The 22,877-nt window shown below is 43.6% G+C and overlaps 1 protein-coding gene across 9 annotated transcripts in view; it reads left to right on the top strand.

Annotated features, from left to right (window-relative positions):
- Positions 1-22,877, top strand: part of TLK1 (tousled like kinase 1) — an 83,637-nt gene that overhangs the window by 21,749 nt on the left and 39,011 nt on the right. The window contains exon 1 of one of the 9 annotated variants that reach the window (XM_085552499.1): positions 68-389. The exons of 5 other annotated variants lie outside the window; for them this stretch is intronic. In XM_085552499.1, coding sequence (XP_085408625.1) covers positions 68-389 — 322 coding nt within the window. Of the gene's footprint in view, positions 1-67; positions 791-1,003; positions 1,210-12,868; positions 12,970-22,877 lie in introns of those variants that run through there. 3 more of the 9 variants (XM_015868504.3, XM_015868505.3, XM_085552505.1) reach the window with 3 other exon arrangements.

Genomic DNA, 22,877 nt, shown 5'->3' with positions numbered 1-22,877 from the left:
CGGGCTTTGGACGCGGCCATGCCGCTCTCCGGCCCGAGGGCGCGCAGGCGGAGGAGGCGCCCGGCACATGGCTCGGCCCTGCCGCGGCTCGCCGCTCCCCCGGCACCGTGTCCGGCCCGCGGCGCGCTCCCCCCGAGCGCATTGCACGCAGGGCTCGGCCGCGGCTCCGCGAGCGGCGCGGGGCGTGGGTAGGGGGCCGGCCGGGGCAGGTGCGTGCGCGGGGGCCGCCGCTCCCGCCCGCCGCCCCTGGGCGGCTCCGGTTCGGAGCTGCTGGGCTCGGCTGGGCGCCGGCGGAGCGCGGCGCTCGCTCTGCTCGCGATCGTGTTTGCGCATGACCCCTCCCCGCCTGCGCCCTCCCCTCCCCGGCGGCGGCGGCGGCGGTGAGGAAGGTTAGCCTCAGCCTCAGACACGGGCGGCTGCTCGGCGGCGGCCGCGGCGACGCAGTGCAGAGGTGCGGGCGGGTGGCGCCGGCCCCGCGCCCCGTCCCTCCCGCGCCCCGCCTGCCTCCGGAGCCCTCCGCCCGCCGGCGGCCTCCCCGCGCCGGTGTCGGGCCGGCCCCCCGGCCATGAGCGCGGCGTTGGGTGTCCCCCCGCCGCGCCGCCTCCCCCGCCGCCCCCGGCGGCTGCCAGGCTCCAGGAAAGTAGCTTGATGAGTGTCCAAAGTAGCAGTGGAAGTTTGGAGGGGCCGCCATCTTGGTCCCGGCTCTCCACGTCCCCACCGAGCCTGCAGGGCTGCTCCGCGGCGGCCTCCCAGCTGCACGGCGCGCCGCCCGGCAAGCCGCCCAAGGAAGGTAACCGGCGCGCCGCGGGGCTTCGTGGGGGGGGGCCGGCCGTCGGGGAGGGGCCCGGCTGCCGCCGCCGGAGGCCGGTCCCGGGCTGGCGGGGAGCGGTGGCGGACAGGCGGGTGCCCCTCGCGGCGGCGGCGGCGGCTCGGGGTCAGCGCCGGGCCCGGCGGAGCCCAGCGGAGCCTCCGGCGCCGGGCGAGGGGCTCGGCCCCGCCGCTCCTCGCGCCCCCCTCCCGCCGGGCCGCGGCGCTCCGCTCCGGCCGTCCTTCCGGCTCGCGTCTGCTCTCGGCGGGGGCCGCTGCCCGCGTCCTCCCCGGGGAGCGGTGCCCTCCTCCGGCGGCGGAGTAACGGCGGTGCGCGGAGTGCGGGAGGACGCGGCCGTTGTTTCTGGATGGAAGGAGTCGGGCACTTTTGGCATCGTGGAGGTGGGGCGGGGACGGAGCGGAACCGCGGGGCTCGTCCCTATCGCGAAGGCGCCCGGGGAGCGGCCGGCCCCGCGGCGGCGGTGACAGGGCGCCTCACGGCCACCGCCGCGCTATGACTGCAACTTTCTGCTTTCCTCCATCACGCCTCGGATGATAATATTTTCCTCCTCCCTCCTCTGCTCCTCCCCTCTTGTGTTACACCGACAGGCAGAGCGGGGTGTTGTGGGTGTTTGCGGGGAATAGCTGTATGAAGGTTATGAGCAAACAAGTCCCTTCTCTGTTCCGTTCGGGTTATTGTCTGCTTTTCCTCCTTGCATTGAGATGCACCGCCACAAGATGTAGCAGTTCTACAGCTGGAGAGCGGCTCGCGGCTTTCTGCTGGGAGAACTACTTGTGGCGGGGGAGAACTTTTGTGCCCGCACACCCGCGTGCTGAACAGTTGTGTAATTTCGCTCCATTTGCCCCACTTTGATCAATTCCACGTAGCTCGCCTTCCGATCTCTGCAAAATGTCGCTGGCCAGGCAGGAAACTTGAGAACTTGAAATAGAAATTAAAGCGAGAAGAGCGGTCTTTGTTTTTCAAGTCTTCCTGTGGCTTTTTTTTTGTCGTTGTTGCCGTTGTTGATAAGCAGTTTGAGGGCTCGGTGCCGGGGATTCGCTCTCCCAAAACGCAGGAGGTGCTTCTCCATTTTCTGTGCCAGCAGTTGTCAGACTTGTATCGCTCCCGTCACTCCGCACGCGCTCCGCCAGGCAGGCTGACACGAAATGCTCTAGAAAATACCTGGAGAGGGATTACGGTATATGTTAAAGATGCTGAGTAAAGTGGCAGGCATTTTGTGCTCCTGCGCTCCTGGAAGCCGACTGGCAGCACAACGGCCGCCCCCAGCTGAACGTGCTGATTTTAACTTTATTAGGAGTAGGTTTCAGCAGTGTCGCAACACTTGTTATGGATGCGTGCATGTAATATTCATATTGAGTGCCTGCGTGGGATATTTTGGGATGTATTTCAGACACCGGGTGCACAAGCCTGAAATGATGGTTGCAGCACAACGTACAGATAACGTGTGTGTATATATATACACACACACACACACATATATATATATATGCACATGCATGTATATATATAAAATATATATATTTATTTGTTATTTAAAGAAAACTGGTTTAAGCCTGGCATCTAGGCATGGAAAAGCAGTTTTGTGATGTTAATTTTTAAGGCGGCAATGATGATGATGGTGTTTTTTACATCCCTTCTCACGACTCCTGCGGTTGGATTGTTCTAAGTGCCGTAATTTGCACTGTGCAGATATGGGGTTTCAGAGCAGTGAAAGCCCAGTTCTGTGCGTGGTGCTGTGATTGGCCTTATGTGTGTAGTGTTCCCATGTTGTGATGGCTGCATGGCCTCGCCGGGCAGTTCTCTCTGGGAGCCAGTGTGAGCTATTGGTGGTGTCCATGTCTCTGCTTTTGGCGTAAGCTGGCAGGATGGTAGCAGTGCACCTTGCTTCGTAAACGTGTATTTTGAAATGGTGCATCTTGTGTGAAAGCAGTAGGCCGCCAAACACTAATAGGCCGGTGTGCTCATAGGCATTGGCTTGTACATATGCAAGAACTATGTCAGATCAAACTAACAAGTTCAAAATAACCCGAAACGTGTTTAAAGGAGCTTGTGCGCATGCTGGTTCTTGACTGGTGAGCTCAGGCAGTGCTTCCAGACATCACCTGTGTGCTGGCAGCAGTATGTGAGAGCGTGGGCCTGGGCAAGACTCGTACACTAGCACCAGCGCTGGGTGTCCAGGTGTGGGCCTGCTGTGCTTGTGCTGAACCTTTGGCCTGGGCACATTTATTATGAGACGCCGGACCCCTCTCTTCAACTCCTGCCATCACCAGGCTGGCTTCCCTGTCAGATGTGCAGGCCTTGCATGGTGCCTCACAGTGCAGCAGCTCACATAGCCTTACCCGCAACCCGCTGGGACAGCCTGGCAGCTGCCTGCAAGGTGCTCACCATGTGAAGATTCCCACCTTTGGGAACAGGAACCCCTGGTGCTCTGTTTTTGCAGGTCCAAAAAGTGCTCTCCAAAGCCTTAATGTGGAGAAACCAAATAACCAAAATCAACCAGTCAAGTGAATTAAAAAAAACAACCAATCAGCCTCTGACATACATAGTTGTCACTCAAAAGTTCTTTTGTTTTGCTTTTCAAATGTTAGGTTTAATAGTCTTGAAATGGGACTGCTTGGGAAATACAGGGTGAAGTTAAAGAAAATATTTTCTTTTTTTGGAATGTGTTACAGGGTTGTAGCAGTGCCTCATGAGTGTTGGCTTCTCCCATCTCTTGCAGGGGCATCATTGCCCAGCTGAATAGATGTGAACTTGTGTTTTAGGGCTTTGAAGTGAAAACATTGGCAGGGACTTAAGTAAAATTGTATCTGTACACTTCTCTTGTATCAGAACTGTTTGGTGTTTCCAACTCCATGTAGTATCAAGCATTCCTTCTATCCCTTGTTTTATGCAGTAACTGATCTGTATTTGGTCGGTCATTTATTCAAGAACCATGCGACTTAGGCTATGAGGAATTTAGGAAGACTGTTAAGTAGTGCTACTGTAAACACTGTTTACTGAATCTTGTGCCATAGCTCATGTAACTGCAGTCATGCAGCTTTGTGTTGAAGTTTCTTTGCTGTTCATGTGTGGCACTGAAGAGATCACATTGCACAGCTGCAGGGTGCTGGTTTAGAAATGGGAGACAACCAGGCTATCGCAGACAGAACAGGGAGGTTTTGGGACACGTATGCGAGTACCTTGAAATATTTCCTCCTCTGAGGTTGGAGGCAGGTTGTCAGTGTCTGGCAGTGTGGCATGGTGCTTTGCAGGCTGTTGTTTTCTTTGCTGAGTACAAAGCAGAGTGCTAAATACACTGAATCTGAATCAACAAGTCAGGGATGGGAAGGTTCACATCTAGAATGTGATCTCAAGTTAAAGGTGATAAAAATGTGGTAAATAAATCCATGACATGTTTCTAATGCCGTTTGAAGAACAATGTAGCAAACTTTGTTTTTTTTAATTTGATGAATGTTTATTATTCGTAGTTCTCATTACCTGAAATGTGATGGTAGTTGTCCACCTGAGAATGAAGGTATTGTTTTTTCTTCCCTAAGTTTCCAGCCTAGCAAATGTTTGTAGCTGCTGGTTTGTCCCCCATCTTCTTCCTATGATGCATTGGCACATGTAAAAGCTACCCGGTTGTATTCCGACTTCCAGGTTCTTCTCTGGTGGTTTGCTTCCAGTGTAGCTACCCAACCATTCTATTTTCCTAACCACTAAGTTATCAGTAAGTTGTTTTATTGCAGTTTCTTACAATTTAGATACAGAGCTTTGAGAATTTTGAGTGTGTAACCGGTTTGTGTGAGAGCAATGTATAAAGGGAACACTTTGAAGGTGATGGAATATTTTTACTGAGAATGAGCACAGCAATCATAAAAGATTGTTTAGGCCAACGGTGGCAGGTGTTGTGTAAAACTTGATGTTGTGCCACTTGTATGCACAGATTCTAGCTTGTGATACTACTGGTATGTCTGTTGCAGATGTTTCCCATAGTGAGCTCATACAGTGCCAGATTCTTACATGAGATTTTTTTAGTTTGCCCAAGTCAGAAGTGTGAAAAGAATACCTTTCTTAATGTGGACCCTTGTTTGAACCTGATTGTCAAAAAAGCAAGTGCTGTAGAGAGCAGAGCAGATTAACACTTGGGTGATTGTTTTGTTTTATTTGTTTTTCCTTGCCTAGAATGGAATTTACCATTATCTTACTCAGTTTTAAAAGGAGAGAGAATCAATGTCCTTAAGGACGGCCTGTATTTATTTATTATTACCTCCATTCAAATAACAAGCATATTCTTTAGTTTTTTGGTTTTTTTTTACTTCCCTTCAGCAAGTAAAGTTCTTCTTCAGCAATGTGAAATAAGCTTGCTTCTTTGCAATAACTTGGTTTTGTGGTAGGTAGTGATATTGCCTTGGATTTTCCTCTAAATGATTACAAAATGCCAGGAAAGACTGGTCTATGTATGTCTATCATGGCCAAAGTGAGGTCTGTGGAATTTTGCTACCTGGAGAAAGGAGACCATGAAAATATGGCTGGTTTCAATACCCCTCTGTGCTTTCTGTGTTCTTCATATAAGGTAGTGTTTTTTAATAAGTGTTCCCAGCCCAGTTCACTCCAGTACTAAATATCTCACCCCCACATGAAATCTTTACACATGTAAGAGTTGAACTTGCTTACTAAGCATACGCTATCTAGTAGAATATTTCCTGAACTGCAGCTCCACTAAAATCTGAAAGCACAGGAGGGATAAAGAAAACTTCTGTCTTTGTGAACTTTGTGAACTTCTTTCTGTTTGGCTTGGTGTGTTTTAGCTGTGAATGAGGAAAAGGGAAATTTGGTTTGCTGGGTTGCTCTGAGTGGAAGTTAAAGTTGTATAGGGGAAGAAAGGGCACCTTTCTGTGTTCAGGTGAATGTGGGAGGGCAGTCCCACTGAGCTCCTACTTGTGACTCAGGGTAGTCATTAAACAGAAGCTGGCCTCTGAAATACAGGCTGGTTTTCCAGGTGGACTTAAAACTAGAAAATTTCTACTAAAGATGGCGGGGGACAGGTACTGCGTGCAGTGTTTAAGGATTGAGTTCTGCTGCAGCGGAGAAGAGCTAGTGAGCATCAGGAATTATTTTGGATCCCGCAGTTCCCTACATCTTAATTCAGTCCTTTTTGAGATGCTCTGTTTGGGATAGAAACTCAGGGTCTGCATCCTTCCTAAGCACCCTCTCTCTGCAGGTCTAGTTCCTTCCATTCTTTCCTGAGCAGCGCACCTGAAGGTGCCAGCAGGAGGATCCTGGTAACCAGTCTTTCTTTCCCAGGGGTGGCCATGGTAGGGTGGTGCAGTATGGGAGCTTGCAGGCTTTGACTGAGCTCGCTTGGACTGGTCTGCAGCAGGGGTGCCACAGGGCTGGGCTGTTGGACACGCTGGGGGCTGGCACTGAGAGCCATGGGGAGGGTCTGTGCTGGGAGGAGGACTGGAGGTAGCGATTATACCAGCGATTTTAATCATGGCTTAAATCAGTGAGCAGGAAATCCTGATTAAATAATTGTTTTTAATTTTATTTGCGATTGTGCTTAATTATTTTTCCTAAAGAAAAGTTGATTCTAATTGGTCTAATTTTATCATGCTTCTTACTAGATGGGGGGGGACGGACGCATCTATATGCATTTATTTAAGTAATTATACAGCTTAGATTCTTTGTGTTTAAGAAACGTAATTCCTGGCACTTTTGCTAATAAAGTTAGCTGAAAGCCAAATAAAATGAACACTAATTGTGCTGGGTAAGAAGAAACAAATATATCCAAGTGTGTTTTTGCATTTAAACCAGCTCAAACAGAAGAGGAATGTCTGCAGTTTGTGAAATGCATCAGTTATTTCTGGTCACAAGTGCAGTGGCCACTTTTTTTTGCCCATTGGCAGGGAGGGAAAGTGACTTTTCTTGCCCTGAGTTGACGATTGCCATGCAGTGCTGGGCACCGCTCGCTGCCCTGAGCTGCTAGGCAGCAGGTCTTCAGTGCTTCCAGGCTGCAGTCGGTTGGGCCCACAGCTCCAGTCCTGACTGTGTCGTGCTGCTGCTTTGCAGTGCTAAGGCTTGAGTTGTGTGAGCCTGGTTGGGTCTGGTAGCTTTACGATACGGAACGTCACCTCTGGATGTTTTTACTTGAATTTTTACGCCGTGGGAGGGAAGCAGTTCCCCGGTACCACCACCATGTGCCAAGGGGTAGCAGCGGGAGCATTATGAAACGGGCCTTGCTTTACCATATCTGCACAGCTCGAAGTGGGTGGAAACTTAAAGGCCACTGTGCTTTGCAGTGTCCTTATGAACAAAGCAGCCCGTACTTCAGGGTTTGGGACGGGGTTAAGAAATTCCAGAACACCTTTTACAGGAAATGAAGCCTGACCGTAACTGCTTGTAAAGTTTAAAGTACTGGGTTCCTTTTTTTTTCGGATTTCTAATACAGCTATACCTTTAAGAGAAAAGGAAGGAAAATGTGTTTTTTTGAGGAATAACAGGAAGTCTTGATGTGTGACATCACATATGCCTGGCCTTTTAGGGAGTTGGCCTGCAGCACAAGAAGGATGTGGGGCTGTTAGGGCAGGCCTGGGGAAGCCATGGGTGTGCTCAGAGGGCTGGAGCACTTCTCCTTCAAAGACAGGCTGAGGTGGCTGGGTTTGTAAGTCTGGAGAAGAGAAGGCTCAGGGGAGACCTCATTGAGGTTTCCAGTACTTAAAATGAGCTTATAATCAGGAGGGAGACCACCTTTTTACATGGACAGATAGGGCAAGGGGGAGTGTTTTTAAACTAAAAAATGGAAGGTGTAGATCAGATGTTATGAGGAAACGTTTCACTTGAGAGGATGGAGAGCACAGGCTGCCCAGAGAGGTTGGAGATGCCTTGTCCCTGGTGGCATTCAGGGCCAGGCTGCATGGAGCCCTGGGCAGCCTTCCAACCAAAGCTGTTCTGTGACACTTACTTAGCTTTATGTCAGTATCCTGAACTCATAGCATATAGATGCTTCAAGCACAGTGTCCTGCTGCTGTGGCTTCTGGTGGTGTAAGATTTTTTCTGCTGTTTTTATTTTTTTTTATAAGAAAAAATTCTGAACAATATGTTTAAGAGTAACAAATTGGAAAATAATGATGAACATAAATGTCTTTTCTGAAAGAATATATTTTAGGTCGTGGTCCTGAACTTCATCCAGTGAGTTTCTGATACCCAGGACGTTAGCTAGGTTTAACAACAGAGGCATTTCCCAGTTCTTTATCCACCACTGAACATTGAGAGGTCTTGGTTTTAGGGAGACCCAACTCAGATGATGTTAAAAGTAGAATTTCTATAGCATCTTTCTTTCCTTCTTTCTGAGACTTGTCAGGCCAGTGCACTGCATAACTGTATTTGTTAAGTTCAGTTATTGTATTTTTTCTGGTTAATGCTGCGTTCCAGTCAGTTCCACACTTCTACGTTTTGCAGCTGTCTTTCAGCCACTATTGGTTTCACATTTGTTTTTTGTTGTTACTCCCTAATACGCTCTTTTTTAGCTCCTTGGGTCCTCAGAGAAATCACTGTCTTTATTTCTTAACTTACTCCTAGTAATAGTGGTGGGAAAGGGCATGTCCTTTAATAAGCCACTATGCTCATTAGAAAGCAACTGTAAACAAAATCTCCATGCTATTAATAATATGCTCTTCATTAGTTAGAAAAACAAAAACAAGCAACAGCAACAAAAACCTCATACCTATTATCATTGGTATGTAGGGAGAATTTTAAATATGTTGTGATTTTTGGTTGCTGGAGGTGTTTTTAGCAGACTCTTCCAGTCTACACAGTAACAGACAGTTATATTAAGAGTTGTATTAAAAGATGTTCCACAAGTTCTGAGATGTCTCACAGTAAAAAGCCTTTGTGTTATTTTTCAAGTTTTTTTGCTGTGCTTTGAACTAGAATATGTGGCTTGTTAGAAAATAATCATGCTTCGTCTTAGTACACATATAGTATTTAGAAGATTCTGCATCCAACTTTCTGTACCGTCCAATGAAGAAACATATTTTGGGTCACTTCTTTCTTTACATTTATTGTTGCGTGTGTTACATTATGATCTCCATTCTTCAGGATAACTTTTTATTGAAAAAATCATGTCAATATTTATTTCATTAATATAATGAGATTCATAGCTTGTGTGCAATACCTCGTTTTCTGTCAAGATTGATCTATTGAAGGTCATCCTCAGTGACCACAACTCTCAGCTTGGATCTTGTGATCACGTGGTCCCTTCTGTGCTTTGGTCACTGGGAATTAGTTGAATAAGAAAACTTAAAAATACCAAGTTTATCTTCGGTGCGTGGAAGAGTTCTGGCATTTAAAGAGAAAATTCATTGGATATATAGTGGTGTAAAATGTGTTTAAGTCAATTGGAAATCCTCTAATGCATTCGTCACACAACTCTCTCATTATTAGCTTATTGTTTGAATTAATGTTATAGCTGGTGCACATTGATCTCCTAGTCATATATATATGTATATATATAATCAGCTTGTTCTTGGTCAAAGAATGTAAATTTTTCTGTCTCCAGTTTTACTCATTTCTATGTTTATTTGTTCTTTGTAAATTTTTTCTTTTTCTTTTTGAAAACAGGCTCCAAACTTCAGCCTTTCATAAAAGATAAATGCAGGAAAGTGTGGGAGAAGTTCAGCATGATGAAATACCAGCTCAGCCTTTTCATGTGTGTAGCTTAAAAAAAAAAGCGTACGTAGCAGAAGGTGTTGATAGCGTCAGAACAGTGCTCCTTAAGCTGAAATGGCTGTTTGGGGTAGCTCAGAAACTGAGCAAATGGTTACTTTTCTCAGTATTATCACAGGGCATTCTGGTCTGCATGCTGTCACATCCTGAGCATCCAAGTGGTTAACATTAACAGTCAGCTTTATATACTGTGTAGGGACACACTCGCTTTTTTGCATATATGACGTGTATGTGAAGTGATGAGCTGTTTGGTCATTAGGAATACTGCTGTTGGTAGGATCTGCCATTCCCCGCATTGCTATCTTAGGCACTAAGTTTACACAGAAGATATGGTTGTGTTACAGTAAAAATGTTCTGAAATCATGGATCTTCTTATGTACTTCGTCAAAACCTGTTTCTTAGTTTCAGTTGCATCATTTTGCTAAACCTGTTGGTAAATACTGCAGATAACACAAAATACAGTTGCTAGGCTCTTACTGCTGATTTTCCCATACCTTGAGTGCCAGCTTTTTCTGTTGCTGTTTGCTTTCAAACAGAGGAATGGAAACACGTCAAGTTCACAAAAAAGCATAATCTGGTTGTGTATTGCATTGGTATTTTTTTGTGTGTTTTTCTCCTATTCTGTATCCTTGCAACGTATAACTTAACTTTGGAAATGAGGTACTGGAGCTGTGATGGCAAAATAGTTTCCAGTAAGTGACCTTAATAGTGATTTATTTATTTATTTTCCCACTCTTCGTGTGGTGTGATTGAAAGCTGACCTGATTTGTTCTCCTGGCTAAATCTCACAGTGTGTTGTTCTCTGAGCCCTTCGCTTGTTTGGCTTTTCTAGAGAAGTGCAAACAACAGCCACTGCTTGATGTCAGTGTCTGACACCACTTTATTGGCTTCCTCCTTAAATCTTCCCTCTTGGTTATTTCATTTTTTGTTTGTTTGTTTGTTTTAAAAAAAAGATGTCACTTTTTTGTTGCTGTTGATCTTGCACATTTGTGTTCCCTGCTTTGTAAGGGATGTGGCTGTGGGACGTTAGTGCCAGTTGCTGTGTGGGGTCCCCTTCTCACTCCTGGGGCAGGCCGTGCACTTTCTGAGTCATATCCCCAGGGCTGCCTTCCCACCACAGGTTCCCCTTCTTACCAATACTTTGGAGTGGGGAAGGTGAAGCCCCGTGTTGGGCTGTGACCCAATGGAGTGCTGAGGGCACACTGCTGTGAGGCTGTGCTGCCAATTTCTCTGCACCCTGACAGCAAGCAAAAGGTGGAATCCAGATTCTATAGAGGTCCGAATGAAGGTCTGTTTTTTGGCAGTAACAGATTCTGATAGTATTTCAGTCTTTAGTAATGGGAATTCCGCATGTTTTTTAGACTTCAAGTTATGGTAGGTCATTGCAGTTGTTGTTTTACATCTACTGAGTCACTGAATCTGTTTTGTTGCAGCCAAAGATGCAACAAAATAGTTATCTGTCAAAAACAAAACATTTATAGTATGAGTTCTCTCATTCGATAAATAATCGTCAGCGTGATGAATAATGTTAGCTTTTAGTGCTCAGGAAAATATTTTGTTATGTGAAAGTAGGAAATGAAAGCAGTGAATTAGTGACTCAGGTAACTAGATGAATATGTAGTGTGACTAACTGTTAAGGATTTAGGTTCATTTCACAGGAGACTAAGAGGACTTCTTCAAAATTATGCCGAAACCTACGTAGTACAGTCAGTCATTTATGTCAGCATGTGCCACCACGTATGTAGAAATTTGCCTGTGTGTTGGTTTGTTGTGTGCATGCCCTGTGCCTAGGCAAGCAGCGTGCCATGCCCTGCCCCACTGCTGGGGCTGCCACTCACTCACATGCCTTCCTCCTTATGAACTGCAGCTGGCAGAACATTCTTGTTCCTGGTGTGTTTTGATTGAACTCCTTTCATTAGATCTGACATTTCAGTTGTCTTTTTGCACTGAGGTAGCCTGCTAAGGCAGCACACCTAGATGAGGGCCACCCCCTGGTGCCTGCCTGCACCTCTGCCCACTTGCACAGGCTCTGGGTTTGCTTGGGACGGAGAATGAACCTGGCATGGGTCTGAGGCTTTTATTCAAGCCCACTGCAGATTTAGGAACACAAATAGTTTGCTTTTTAAAACATTTTCAATGCGTTTAACTTGGTGTTTGGCTATACCCAAAGGGTTGTGGAACCAGTAAGATTAACTGTATACTGGGCAGAAGGCATCCAAATTTGCCACCAGGAGTAAATGGTTGACACTTAGTGGTTATCACTCTCAAGTCATTTGTAAGCAGTAAGGCTCTGCGAAACTTGCTTCTGCCATACAAGGAGTTCTGTGGTCCTCCCTTACCTGTTGCCTGATCTCTGTGAAGGAAAACTACTGTATCTCTTGTTTGGGAATGAGAGCTTGGATCACAGTTGTTCTTGTTGAAGTTGTGGCAGTGGTTTGCAGGAGCCAATGTGACAATCTTGTCCTTTAAAGTAACTGTGGTTAGTTCTGTAGTGCTACAGATACCATGCAGCTGTGTTTCCAGGTCTTTCTACAATACAGATGTTAACTGCATATGTTTTTACTGATATATTGAACATATGTACATGTATGTATACATTTGTATATTATTTGCAGTATCTAAAACGTAGGGCTGCTGCTTTCTCATTCCTGGTTGCTCTGAGGGATTTAACTATAATGATGTTACAAAGCCTATTCCAGGTGATCACAGGCTTTGTCCATTCTGTGTTCAGTGAGCAGGATGGGCTGTCCTCAGGAGAGGACTGCACTGAAAAGAATGAGAGTTTGTTTTATTCTAAAACTTAAACGAATGAAAGTGATAGAATAGCAGAAAAGGAAGCTGGTTTAAAATTAGGCAGCGAGGACTGGATAGGAGAAACAGCTGTAGCACAGATTTCTTTAATAATGATGCTGAGCAAGTCTAAAGCCAGATTTTTGATGGGTGATTACTTATGGTATTTCTTTGTGAACTGGATGGGTACTGAATAAAAAAATTAAAATGTATTTTTTCCTTCTGATTTTTCACCCAATTAATGTATGATTTCATACAAGTCTCACTTTTCTTCCTATCTCCAGAGTGCTGCATGTAGGTGTAGTCAGTACATCAGGTGTATGTGTGTAACTGAATTTACTTGGAGCTGCGTTCTGAGACACTCCATCCTCCAAGGAGCTTTGGGGAAGAGAGTGTCTTACACGGCAAAGCTTGTGTTCTTTTATCAGCTAGAGGCTGCTGGTTGGGTATCGGCTCAGGAAGAGCAGATGTAGTTGCCTGATTCCTCGAGCACCACCTAGCCTCCAGACAGAGTGCCTACAAGAGGCGAGCGGCGATCAGTCACGCAATTAGCGTGGCCTTACTCAGCACGGGGACGGGATCATGGCTGCATGGGCTGCCCGGTGTCGTGCTGTTTTCTCAGTGAGCTTCTGAAAACTCTCAGTGTAAAGTTTGTTTCGGTTTCTGGTGTTTTATATGCTGTGTGCGCTGGATGGCTCTTTTGAGAAGGGAAAAAAAATAGATGGTGGTGATGATGTTTTGAGGTCAATGCCTTTTTACTTAAAATGGTGTAGCTGGAAAGCCAAAATGGTTGATGAGCCTTGTGGTTGCAGCCGGAGACAAGTTGACTGTCTCCCTTTAGTTTTAGAGGTGTGATATATATATGTGTATGTATGTATATATAGGTTTTTTTGCATGCGTGATGTGAAATTGTAATCTCTTCTATAAGTATGTACAGATTTAAGTTACGGCTGATCAGCACATTTGAAAAGAAATGAAGGAAATAGATTGTTAACAACGGGAAAGACTCAAGGCTTCCTTTTCATTCCTCTTTATCAGCGTGTTACTTGCCGTACGGCGTAGTTGGTCTGTGTTGGTGCAGGCCAGACCTGGGTGCTGCAGGGGGCACCTGGGCACTGCAAGCTGTGGTTACCCCCACCCCACAGTGAGCTGGGCTCTGCTCCTGAGTGCCCTGGGAGATCGGACAGGCAGGGGTGGCAGTGGGAGCTGCAGAAGTAAAAGGTGATTAGGAAGTTGGGGGAATTAACAACTGCAGTGTGCACCTGTGGCCGCAGGTATGACTTTCAAATACCAAATGACCAGCGTTGTAATTGAGTGAAATAAGATGCATTTATTTCACGAAGTTTTGTTTTGTTTTGTTTTTTTAATGAATTTTCGACTTTCTACTTGTCTACTTCAGGACAAATCTGTTTTAGAAAAGGTATACAGCTTGTTTGTTCCTTCATGGTTTACTTCTGAGTGAGAGAAGCAGAAAAACCCAGTGGGTGGGGGGCACTGCTCTCCCTTCCTGCTTAGTAGGTGACCTCTGCTTTTAACTTCCTAGTCACTCTTTCCTTAGACAGCAGAAGCTGCTGTTTGCTTTTGATATTTACAAAAGGCCTCTGCCATTTTAAATTCTTGCAGAACAGCCATTTCGTGGGCTCGGGCTTATAGGGCTCCTGGTTTCCTTATAACTGAGTGGAGCAAATGAAATTTGCTGTACTTTCTGGTGTTTCTCTAGGTGGATGTTTCTTCTTCATGATTGCTCTAGGCTTTTAGTGCTTTTCAGCACAGAAATAGAGAGGGATGGAAAAGGGGAGCTTTTGTTAAGAGTGTGATGCACTTTTTTAGAGTATCACAAAACTCATGTTATCCTGTGACCTGTTAGTCAGTGTTGCCAAGAAGTGACCCATAAACTTGGGGCATGCTTCTCCCTACTTGCTGCCTGCTCCCCAGAGGGGATAGGGAGCATCTGTTTTTGCAGTGAATAAAGCTGAAAAGGGCAAATTCTGCTTCTCTCTTTCTGTCTGCATGCCTTTTATAGAGCTGTCTGGGAGCAGCAGTAATTGCTGCAGATTCCTCTGCAGAGATGAAAAGGGTAGAGATAGGCAGGCAGTTTGTCACCTGCATGTGTGTGGCCCAGGCAGTGTTATTTTTTCTCTCACTTGACATCACGTTGTGTTGAAGGCAGATGTGTGCTTCCTAGGAATAGTCTTCTAGTGTTTCTATCCCAGATGTCTTACTGTAACTTTGGCCAAGACATTAGTTGCTTTCTGTAAAATGCCAATAGGCTTTCCCTTTTAGAGGAACTGTGTGCATAAACTTAGTTTATGTATTGTATATTTGTTTACTGGTATACTGTAAAATGCAATATAGTAACACTGCTTTATTATCGTTCGGGGCATTAAGTGGACCTTTTTTATTTCTACTTGATTCACTGTGCATCTCCAGAAGACTTAAAAACTAACAAATGAAAGAACTCAACCGCTGCAAACCTCTTTCTATTAACTTGATAGAATACAGTCATAGAAACAGTGCATTTAATGCAGCTTTTCCTTAACCAGAATGTCGGTGTCAAGAAAAGTTACTGCTCTTGACCTTACACTTATGATGTGTGTCTAGGTTTCAGGCAGCTTTCTTCCAAAAATGGAAGAAATGATGGTTTAAGGCTTTATAGACCTCAGATAGCATTACGTTTGTGTAGTCACTGGTTATAGTAGTCAGAGATGACAAGAAACAACAGGAGGGTGTACTGATTGGCTACCCAGTTGCTGCCAATCCTATCAGTGGTCTTGAATGAAACTTTATTAAGAGCACTTTAAATGAGTACTTTGTTCTTCCGATTATTCTGTCAGAAAAGCAGATGTTGAGATCAGATGCTGTAATTAAAAAGATTTTATTGAAGATACGTGTCCTTACTGGTATTTGACTGTTGTTCTAAATTGACTAAATACTTAGAGTAGTGGTTTAGATAGCAAGAATAGGTAGTCACTTACGCTCTCAAGTATGGCTTTCTTAAGATGTTAGCAATGGAGAATTATCAGTGAAGAGTGTTAACAAACCTACTTGTTTCTTTGCTACACACTGGCTCTGCCGGTTTGCTATTAAATGCTGTAAGTTGATGGTGTTGTAAAGCCATTGAAATCTTTCTGCCAAGTCAGAACGTGCTCTTTGATCGCTTTTGGTAATTTAGAATAATCCAAAGAACAGTTGCAGATGAGTAATCTAGACTTAAAAAACTAACAAACAGTAACAGGTTTTAAAGGAGTAAATATCATTCCCTTTAAAGAATGTGCTCAGGATGTTGCCAGTCAAACTTGTAGATGTACAGGGTTCTTTGTCATACTCTTTCTGCATACAGTTTTGTAGCCAGCAACATAGGAAATATGTTTTTAGCAAATGTTTTATTATTTAATTTCTTAATGGTGTGAGTTCAGTAAGTTTTTGTAAGTAGGGTATACTCAGAAGGGTTATTATTCACTGTTAATACTTTTCCTGCAGACTATATTCTGTAGTGGCTGTTTTGATTGATAGAGGAGGGCCTTCATGATGGGAAAAGACCCTGCAATTCTAGATTTCAGCACAAGAAGTACATTCATCTCTTCCCTGGCTCAGTATTGGTTTTGGGTTTACTGGGCATGGGGAAGGATCTTGGACCTGAAGGATTCTTTGTCCAGGTGAACTGTTGACAGTTTAGTCATGGTAGGTATTTCTGTTGCTGTGACCAAACCTGATCTGTTGAACTTGGTTTTTCTCTAGTTAAGGAGTGTAGAAGAGACGAGAAGGTGCAGCAGTACCAATTTTCAAAGTGTAGCCTCCTTATTGCTGTTGCGGGGTGACCGTTCCAAGGTAAAGGATCTCAAGATTCTCATAATACACTGTACATTTCTTCAATTGCCTTCTTTTCCCCTTTTGTCCATTGAGCTAAACATTATTCAGAGGACTCAAGACCTTGTAGTGGTTGTTGCTCATAGCATTACTTGCTGTGGTCGTGCTGCCTGTATGTGGTGTTCATGGAATTCTGTTAGATGCTTGGTAAATGGATAGGTAGGTACAGTGTTGGATGTTCAGTGCTGTATCTTACCTTTACTAATTATTTTATACTTGACAACTGCTATCATTAAGTTGGGGAGAAACACTGTGAGTATAATAACAGTAATTCGGGGGGCAAAATGGGAAAAACCTGTTCTGTGAGGAATTACTGTAAGAAAAGATAGAAAGAAAAAATGTGGCTGAAAACTTACCTGTTAGAAGGACTCATGCCAAATTAAATGTTGAATCTTGTCTTCTGAATAGTGAACAGGACTGGAATGAGACATGGCATGTGGCTGTTTCAGTGCTAGTGAGCTTTTGGTCATTTCAGTAGTACTTCCAGGAGATAGAACTAAAGGGGCTTGTCAGCAATGAAGAGTCCTTGACTTGCCTTGGACGTGGTTGCATGCTCAGTTTAGCCCCACTGACTGAATAGACCCTTGGGGAGCTATTGTCCTCTCAAGTATATGAATCATTCCCTGAGATTTGCATGAACCATTCGGAGTTTCCGTCCCTGTGGCACATACCCACGCACATGAGTATGTTTTGTTGGTTTATGTCCAAAATGAAAGCTTTGGTAGGCAACTTGTAAATCTATCTCTGCTTCAGCTGCCTACAGCCATCTGATGATGCACATAATAGCCAAGAGATCTCTAGGAGAAATTACCTAGTTGAGATTGACAAAATCTTAGATTGTTACCTGTGTAAGCTTTCTTGCTGTATTGGAATTGGGTTAATTGGGTTATCCTCTTTCCTTTCTTTACCACCCCCCACCCCACCAGCAGAAGCAGTTGTCTTTCACTTATGTGCATTCTGTTGTCCACTCTTTTGGACATTATCCCAATTGTAAAATAGTTGGGTAATAAAAGCCTTATGGCTAGGTGAAGGGCTAGGCTATAAAGGAAGAGGTCTGAAATTTGTTTCAAGTTTACTGTAAATGCATAAAGGAATGAGAAGGGGGAAGAAATAACAAATGTGTGAATTTGAATTTTAGTTGCATTTCCAAGCCATGTCTCTAAGAATACTATAAAAAAAGATATAAAAATAATTTACAGGCAATGTTGTGGCTTTATCTTCTTGTATCAAAACAGGGAATTCAGTAGTATCTTCTGGTTGTTATTCTTTGGAGCCTGTATGGTAAAATTAGCAGATGGGAATGGTATGAAACAAATTGAGGTTGTAATAAGTTGAAGCTGTCTTACAGAAGTCACGTTTTGCTTGTTAGCCTATTTAGGTTGTTCTTTTGAAAGCAGAGTCTTCCTCATTTCAAGAAGACCACTTTGTGGTATTAGAGGTCTCCACAGAATGTTAAGAAAAGCATTTTAAGTTCACCTAGACACGTAGTGGTCAGGTGTGTTTAAGAAACAGAACTGCCAATATTGAGGAGCTAACGAAAAAACATACTGTTATCGTGCTTTTCCCTGATGTGTCCTTTGATGTTACCAGCTTGGGGACTGAGAAATGCTGTGTTTTCACTACTCATTTAAAATTACTCTTGATTAATGAAATAGGTTCTGTTTTTTCCTGACCTTGGGCTTAAGATACGTCTATCATTAGGAATTTCCTATCACTTGCAATCTTTTCAGACAGCTGTTTTCACTTGAACGTTAGGATGTATTTTTTCCCTTTCCTACTTCATGCACTGCTACCATTTGACTTCACCTATAGTAAAGGTTTTCAAGTCAGATGTAGTACTCCAGTTTTTCATGTCACCGGTGTGGATATTATGAAAAAGAAGCTAGTCCTCTCTATTGGAAAGCCAGGTTATACGTGGTCATGGGCAATCTGTTCTTGTTAAGTGTTTTGAACTAGCTGCAAGCCTGGAGTATTGGTAACGGTGTCTATAGATTTTTGGATATGTAGCTATTTATATGTAATGTATATGTATATTGTTTAGGTCTGTATAGTTGGGAATTGTTTTGTTTTAAATCTCAGATTGAATTCTGCTGTTTGTCCTTTAACTGCTGGTTTAACCTGGGGAAGGGAGCATTTTGTCTCCTGCAGCCTGAGTGGTGGAGCACTTCAGAGCTCATCAAAGGGTGGACTGTGCTTTTGTTGGTAACTTGGAATTGAATTCTTCCTTCCCAGATTACTGCTGGTTGGCTTAATGCCATCATGCTAGCACTGCAACTTGTTTTCTTAGCATTTTAGGAGTTTTCAAGGCTGCTTCTGGTACCGTTTTCTTTGATTTCCTCATAAATTAAAGGTGTATGTTTGGTGGCCCTGCTAGGCAGGGGGGTTGGAACTACATGATCCTTGAGGTCCCTTCCAACCTGGATCATTCTGTGATTCTGTAAATTGCTACCGAAGAAAGGTTTAGCAGTACAGGTCACCTTTGTGGTTTTCTGGATTCATTCCTCAATTACATAATCCAAATGTTATCTTTTAATCGGTACAGGTATTTTTCTAACATGAAAATGAAGAAATTTGCATTCATTCCATACAGTTTAATGCTTTTACTCTATTCTGATTTGCCTTGTTTTTTCACATGCTTAGATTTGTATTTTAAAGCCATGTTCCTTCACTGACTGCTTGTTATGAGTAGCTTGGTTCCCCATTGGTTTAATAAGGTACTGAGGCATAAAGCATAAGCTGTAATAAATAGGAAGTTTTATTATTAAGAAGAAGAGAATTTGATCAGTGTGACTCTTAACTTGCCTCTGTATCAAATACTTTATTATGTTGGAGACAGGAGCAGTAGCTTGGTTACATTATTTTCCTGGAGAATGAAAAAGTCCTTTCTGACTAGTCCTGCATTAAGGAAGGCCGAGACTTTCAGGAGGAGAGAGAAAGAAGCTGAGTGTACGTTCATGGTTGTTTTATTTCCCAAGTGATATGCAAGGGAAATACATGTGGATGTACATAGAATGAGGATGCAATTTCATATTGATAAGATGTGCAATAGAATTAGACATACAACATTTTTTGCAGGAATACTTAAGGATTTTAAAATCTGTAGTGTGTTTTACATTTGATACATTAAAGTTTTGTGTCTGCCAGTACACATGTACAGTGAGTTCTCATACTTAATTGTTAAGAAGTTGAACTATTATAGGATCAACACAGGAGGTTAAATACGTTTTTGGGATATACCATACTGAAGTAGATAAAGCCTAAAGTAAACCTAAAGTTAACTTATACTTTCTATACATGGAAGAATGGTTAAAGCTTGGTGTTAATAGTTTCAAAGATTGTTCAATGTATCTATAGGAATTCTGATTTTAAAAAGTCTGCTTTCCAGACTGCTTTTCTTACCATTTAAACTGTGTACCTTCTAGTTTCTTGTTTTTCACTCCCTTTCAAATTGATACTGTATGGGTTTATTGATGAAAAGCATGCTTCTATCAGTGAAAAGATTTTGTGGGGGTAATATAATCAACATCTAAAAAAACAGAAGCATAATTCTCACACCATGTGTATTCCTGTAACACTTGAGCACCTATTTGGAGCATATTGGGACATTCTTCTTATATTTCTGTTAGTTGTTGAGCTCTCATCTTTAATAGGTAAGGCTTTGTGTTGAAGTATTTTGTTGTGCAGTTAAGAAAACTATATACAGAGAAGTCTGCTAAAGTATGCCTTCCACTTAAGTGAAAAATTGCTTGTACTGGCTCTGAATTCCGAGGTGGGGGCCTCAGTCTGATTGTGAAGGTTGCTCTCAGAAGAATCTGGCTTCTGCATAATGAACTTTGTCAGTTCTTAGTGATGAAGATAATGTGTGAAGCTGTTGATCTTTCTTCATCTGGAAACTGTAATTGATTGCCAGCTAATGAGGGTCCAGAGTAAGAAGGGAGTTCAAAGTTAAGATTGAGGCTTGGGACTTGATTCTGTACTTAGTAAAGAACAGCAACATGTCTGATCTGTTAGAGTCTGCAACTCTACTCTATAGTCTAGCACTGTTCAAGGTGGAGATCACAGCACGCTCGTGTTCCAGAAGGTCCTGTTCACAGGTGGCTAAGACAGCAGACAACCTTTTGCTGCACGAGGCCCGGCTTACAAGTGTTGTTGCACTTCATTGTTTTCCGGTCACCAAAACAATTCAAATGACTGTGGAGAATCCTGATACGCACCTGTTTTGATAAGGTAGAAATGCAATATGACTCAAGATACTCAATGCCATGAGAAAAACCTTATAAGTTATTTCTCTGAGTTTATAACTGACTTTTGATATAATCCATTGCAAAATGAATTCTCAGAAGTTTGTGCTCCTGGTAAACAAGCATGATATGCTGGGACTTCTGTGTGCAGTTCTGAAAGATAAATACAGAACACTGTTATCACCCCAAAAATAAAATGCAATAGAGCGGATATGTAGTGTTGGTTATTTAAATTTTTCCAAATGACTAACAGAGGCTTTATAGAATCTGTAGTGGTTACAAGAAAAGAAGAAAAGTTTTTAGGGCTTACTGTGGGCATTGGGTAGCCTCAGGGATGTTTCTGTGGAAGGCAGTGGATGTTTGAATGGCATTGGGTGGTAGGGAAGCCACTTCTTCATTTAGCAACATAAACATGCCTCAGTAAGGTACTTCTGTGATGCAACTGTTTGTCCTTTGAATTGGTGAATTGAATTTCTGAAGTAGGAATGAAGGTAGCTCAACTAGTCCGTGAGTGTATTTTTAATACTATAAATTTAGTTTATCATGTGAAGAGCAGTTGAGTTTATAAAAATCTGGTGTTTATATGCCACCTTTAAAGGCAGGTGGCTTAGCATAGCAATTGGACGGATCAGTATGATGGAAAAAGGTGTTTCACCAGAGGTGTAATGATGGAAGGACTGGCATGATAGAAAGGTGCTATAAGGGAAGGAAAAAAGATTGCTTACTTGTATCAGAAGATTCTAGGTTCATAGGGAGAGCTCCAGCAAGGAGGGATCTCTAACCAGAGATCCTTCCCCAGTGGCAGTCAGCCCTTAAATGGGATCTAAGAGTTACAGCCAGGCTCCACACCTTCTGGCTGTGCAGCTGAATTGCCTTTGGGGGCTGACCCAGTCCTTTCCCCAGCCGCTCAATCAGTGCGTGATGCATGGATGGTGAAGCGTGTGTGTTCACTGTATGGTGCTCCGTGGTTCTGGACACTTAAATACAAAAGAAAAGTGAAGCTCCATCAGTGATAATGAAGAGAATATAGTGTAGACTATATTAGCATGTGTAGACTCTAAAAGCTGAACAGAAAAAAAATGAAAGGTCATACTTCATCTGTGTGGTGAAATACCCATCTGCATGCTCAGTTACCCTCCTGAATGGTAGAGTAACCCAGGAGTGCTGATCTTTTCAGTGCAGTAGCATTTAGGCACATAATAAATAAACCAGTACCAAAACCTGCAGTAGCATTCTGTGCCATTTCTAGTGAGCCTTAGCTATCCATGGGGATTCTTGCTTCCCCATGTTTCCTAAAATAAGCAGTGCCAGGTATTGTAGTATCTGTTTCTGCAACGTGCACGTGCTTTGTTAGAGCTATATCAGTAATTTTAGGTAAGCTCTGAACTGTTATGGGCAGTGGCTAGCAAGTAGGCTAGTGAATCAGAATACTGTTAGTCTTGCTTCAGTAAGTGGGTTGCTTTGGTATACTAAAATTGGTAGTTTCAGAATGGCCTATACTTGACCACTTTGAGTGTTCTGAAGCGAGAAAATGGCCATTTGAACTTGATTACACTCTTACTAAAGAGTATTTTCCCATTGAGGTGTAGATTATGTATGCAATAGCAGGAATATATTTTACAGATCTGCTTAAAAAAAAGGCCTAATTGCACAACGTGTAAATTTGAGGAGTATTTTTGTGTGAATGAGGAAGTGTGCACTTCTGAAACCAGTGGAAGCAGTACACAAGATCTCAGGATGCAAGAGTTTAAAGTGTATTCCTGAGCGTTTGGCACTGTGTGTGCACATAATAAGGCAGTCTTTTCCCCTGAGAGTTTAGTGTGGAAATTAGAGGAACTTCTGCTGGCCCAGTTCAGGAGCAGTGTTATGACTGCTGATGATAAGCCAGCTGCAGTTTCACACCAGTTCTGCATTCTTGCATCATTGGAAAAGGCCGCCAGCTCCCTATGGGGCTCCCCATTTGGTGAACCAGAACCTGGCGTGTTGTGCCAGCCACTTAAGCCTTAGTTGACAAAGGAAGGTTCTACCAGCACGTTTCCCAAATGTCTCCTTTCTGACTGTTGTTTGCCTGATGTGAAGGAGTGCTGGCACCCTGATCCCTGCTGCTGGCCTTGCCGCTGGAGCTACTAAGACTCTTGAATTAACAAAGTGACTGAGCCAGGGCTTTCCCTGGCATGAGGCTGAGCTGCATGGCTTGGGATGTCCAGCGTGTACAGGATGGGAGGGTCTATGTGGTTTTTGAATGCTAAAGGTTGCTGAGATAGCCAGAAGTCGTAAAAAATGCACCTCTTCTGTTAACAGTGAGTAGAGCTGTGCTGATGCCTTGCTTGTCAGAATACTTGGTGAAAGTCCATAGGAGCACTCACATGTTGCAAACTGTAGTTTTCTTGAAAGGCAAATTTCAACTTTATTTATTATTATTTTAATAATATCATTTGAATATT

This window comes from Coturnix japonica, chromosome 7, assembly GCF_054131305.1.
Source record: "Coturnix japonica strain WE chromosome 7, WE-NBRP24, whole genome shotgun sequence".
In the NCBI taxonomy this organism is placed as follows: domain Eukaryota; kingdom Metazoa; phylum Chordata; class Aves; order Galliformes; family Phasianidae; genus Coturnix; species Coturnix japonica.
This window is presented reverse-complemented; position numbering and strand designations above follow the sequence as displayed.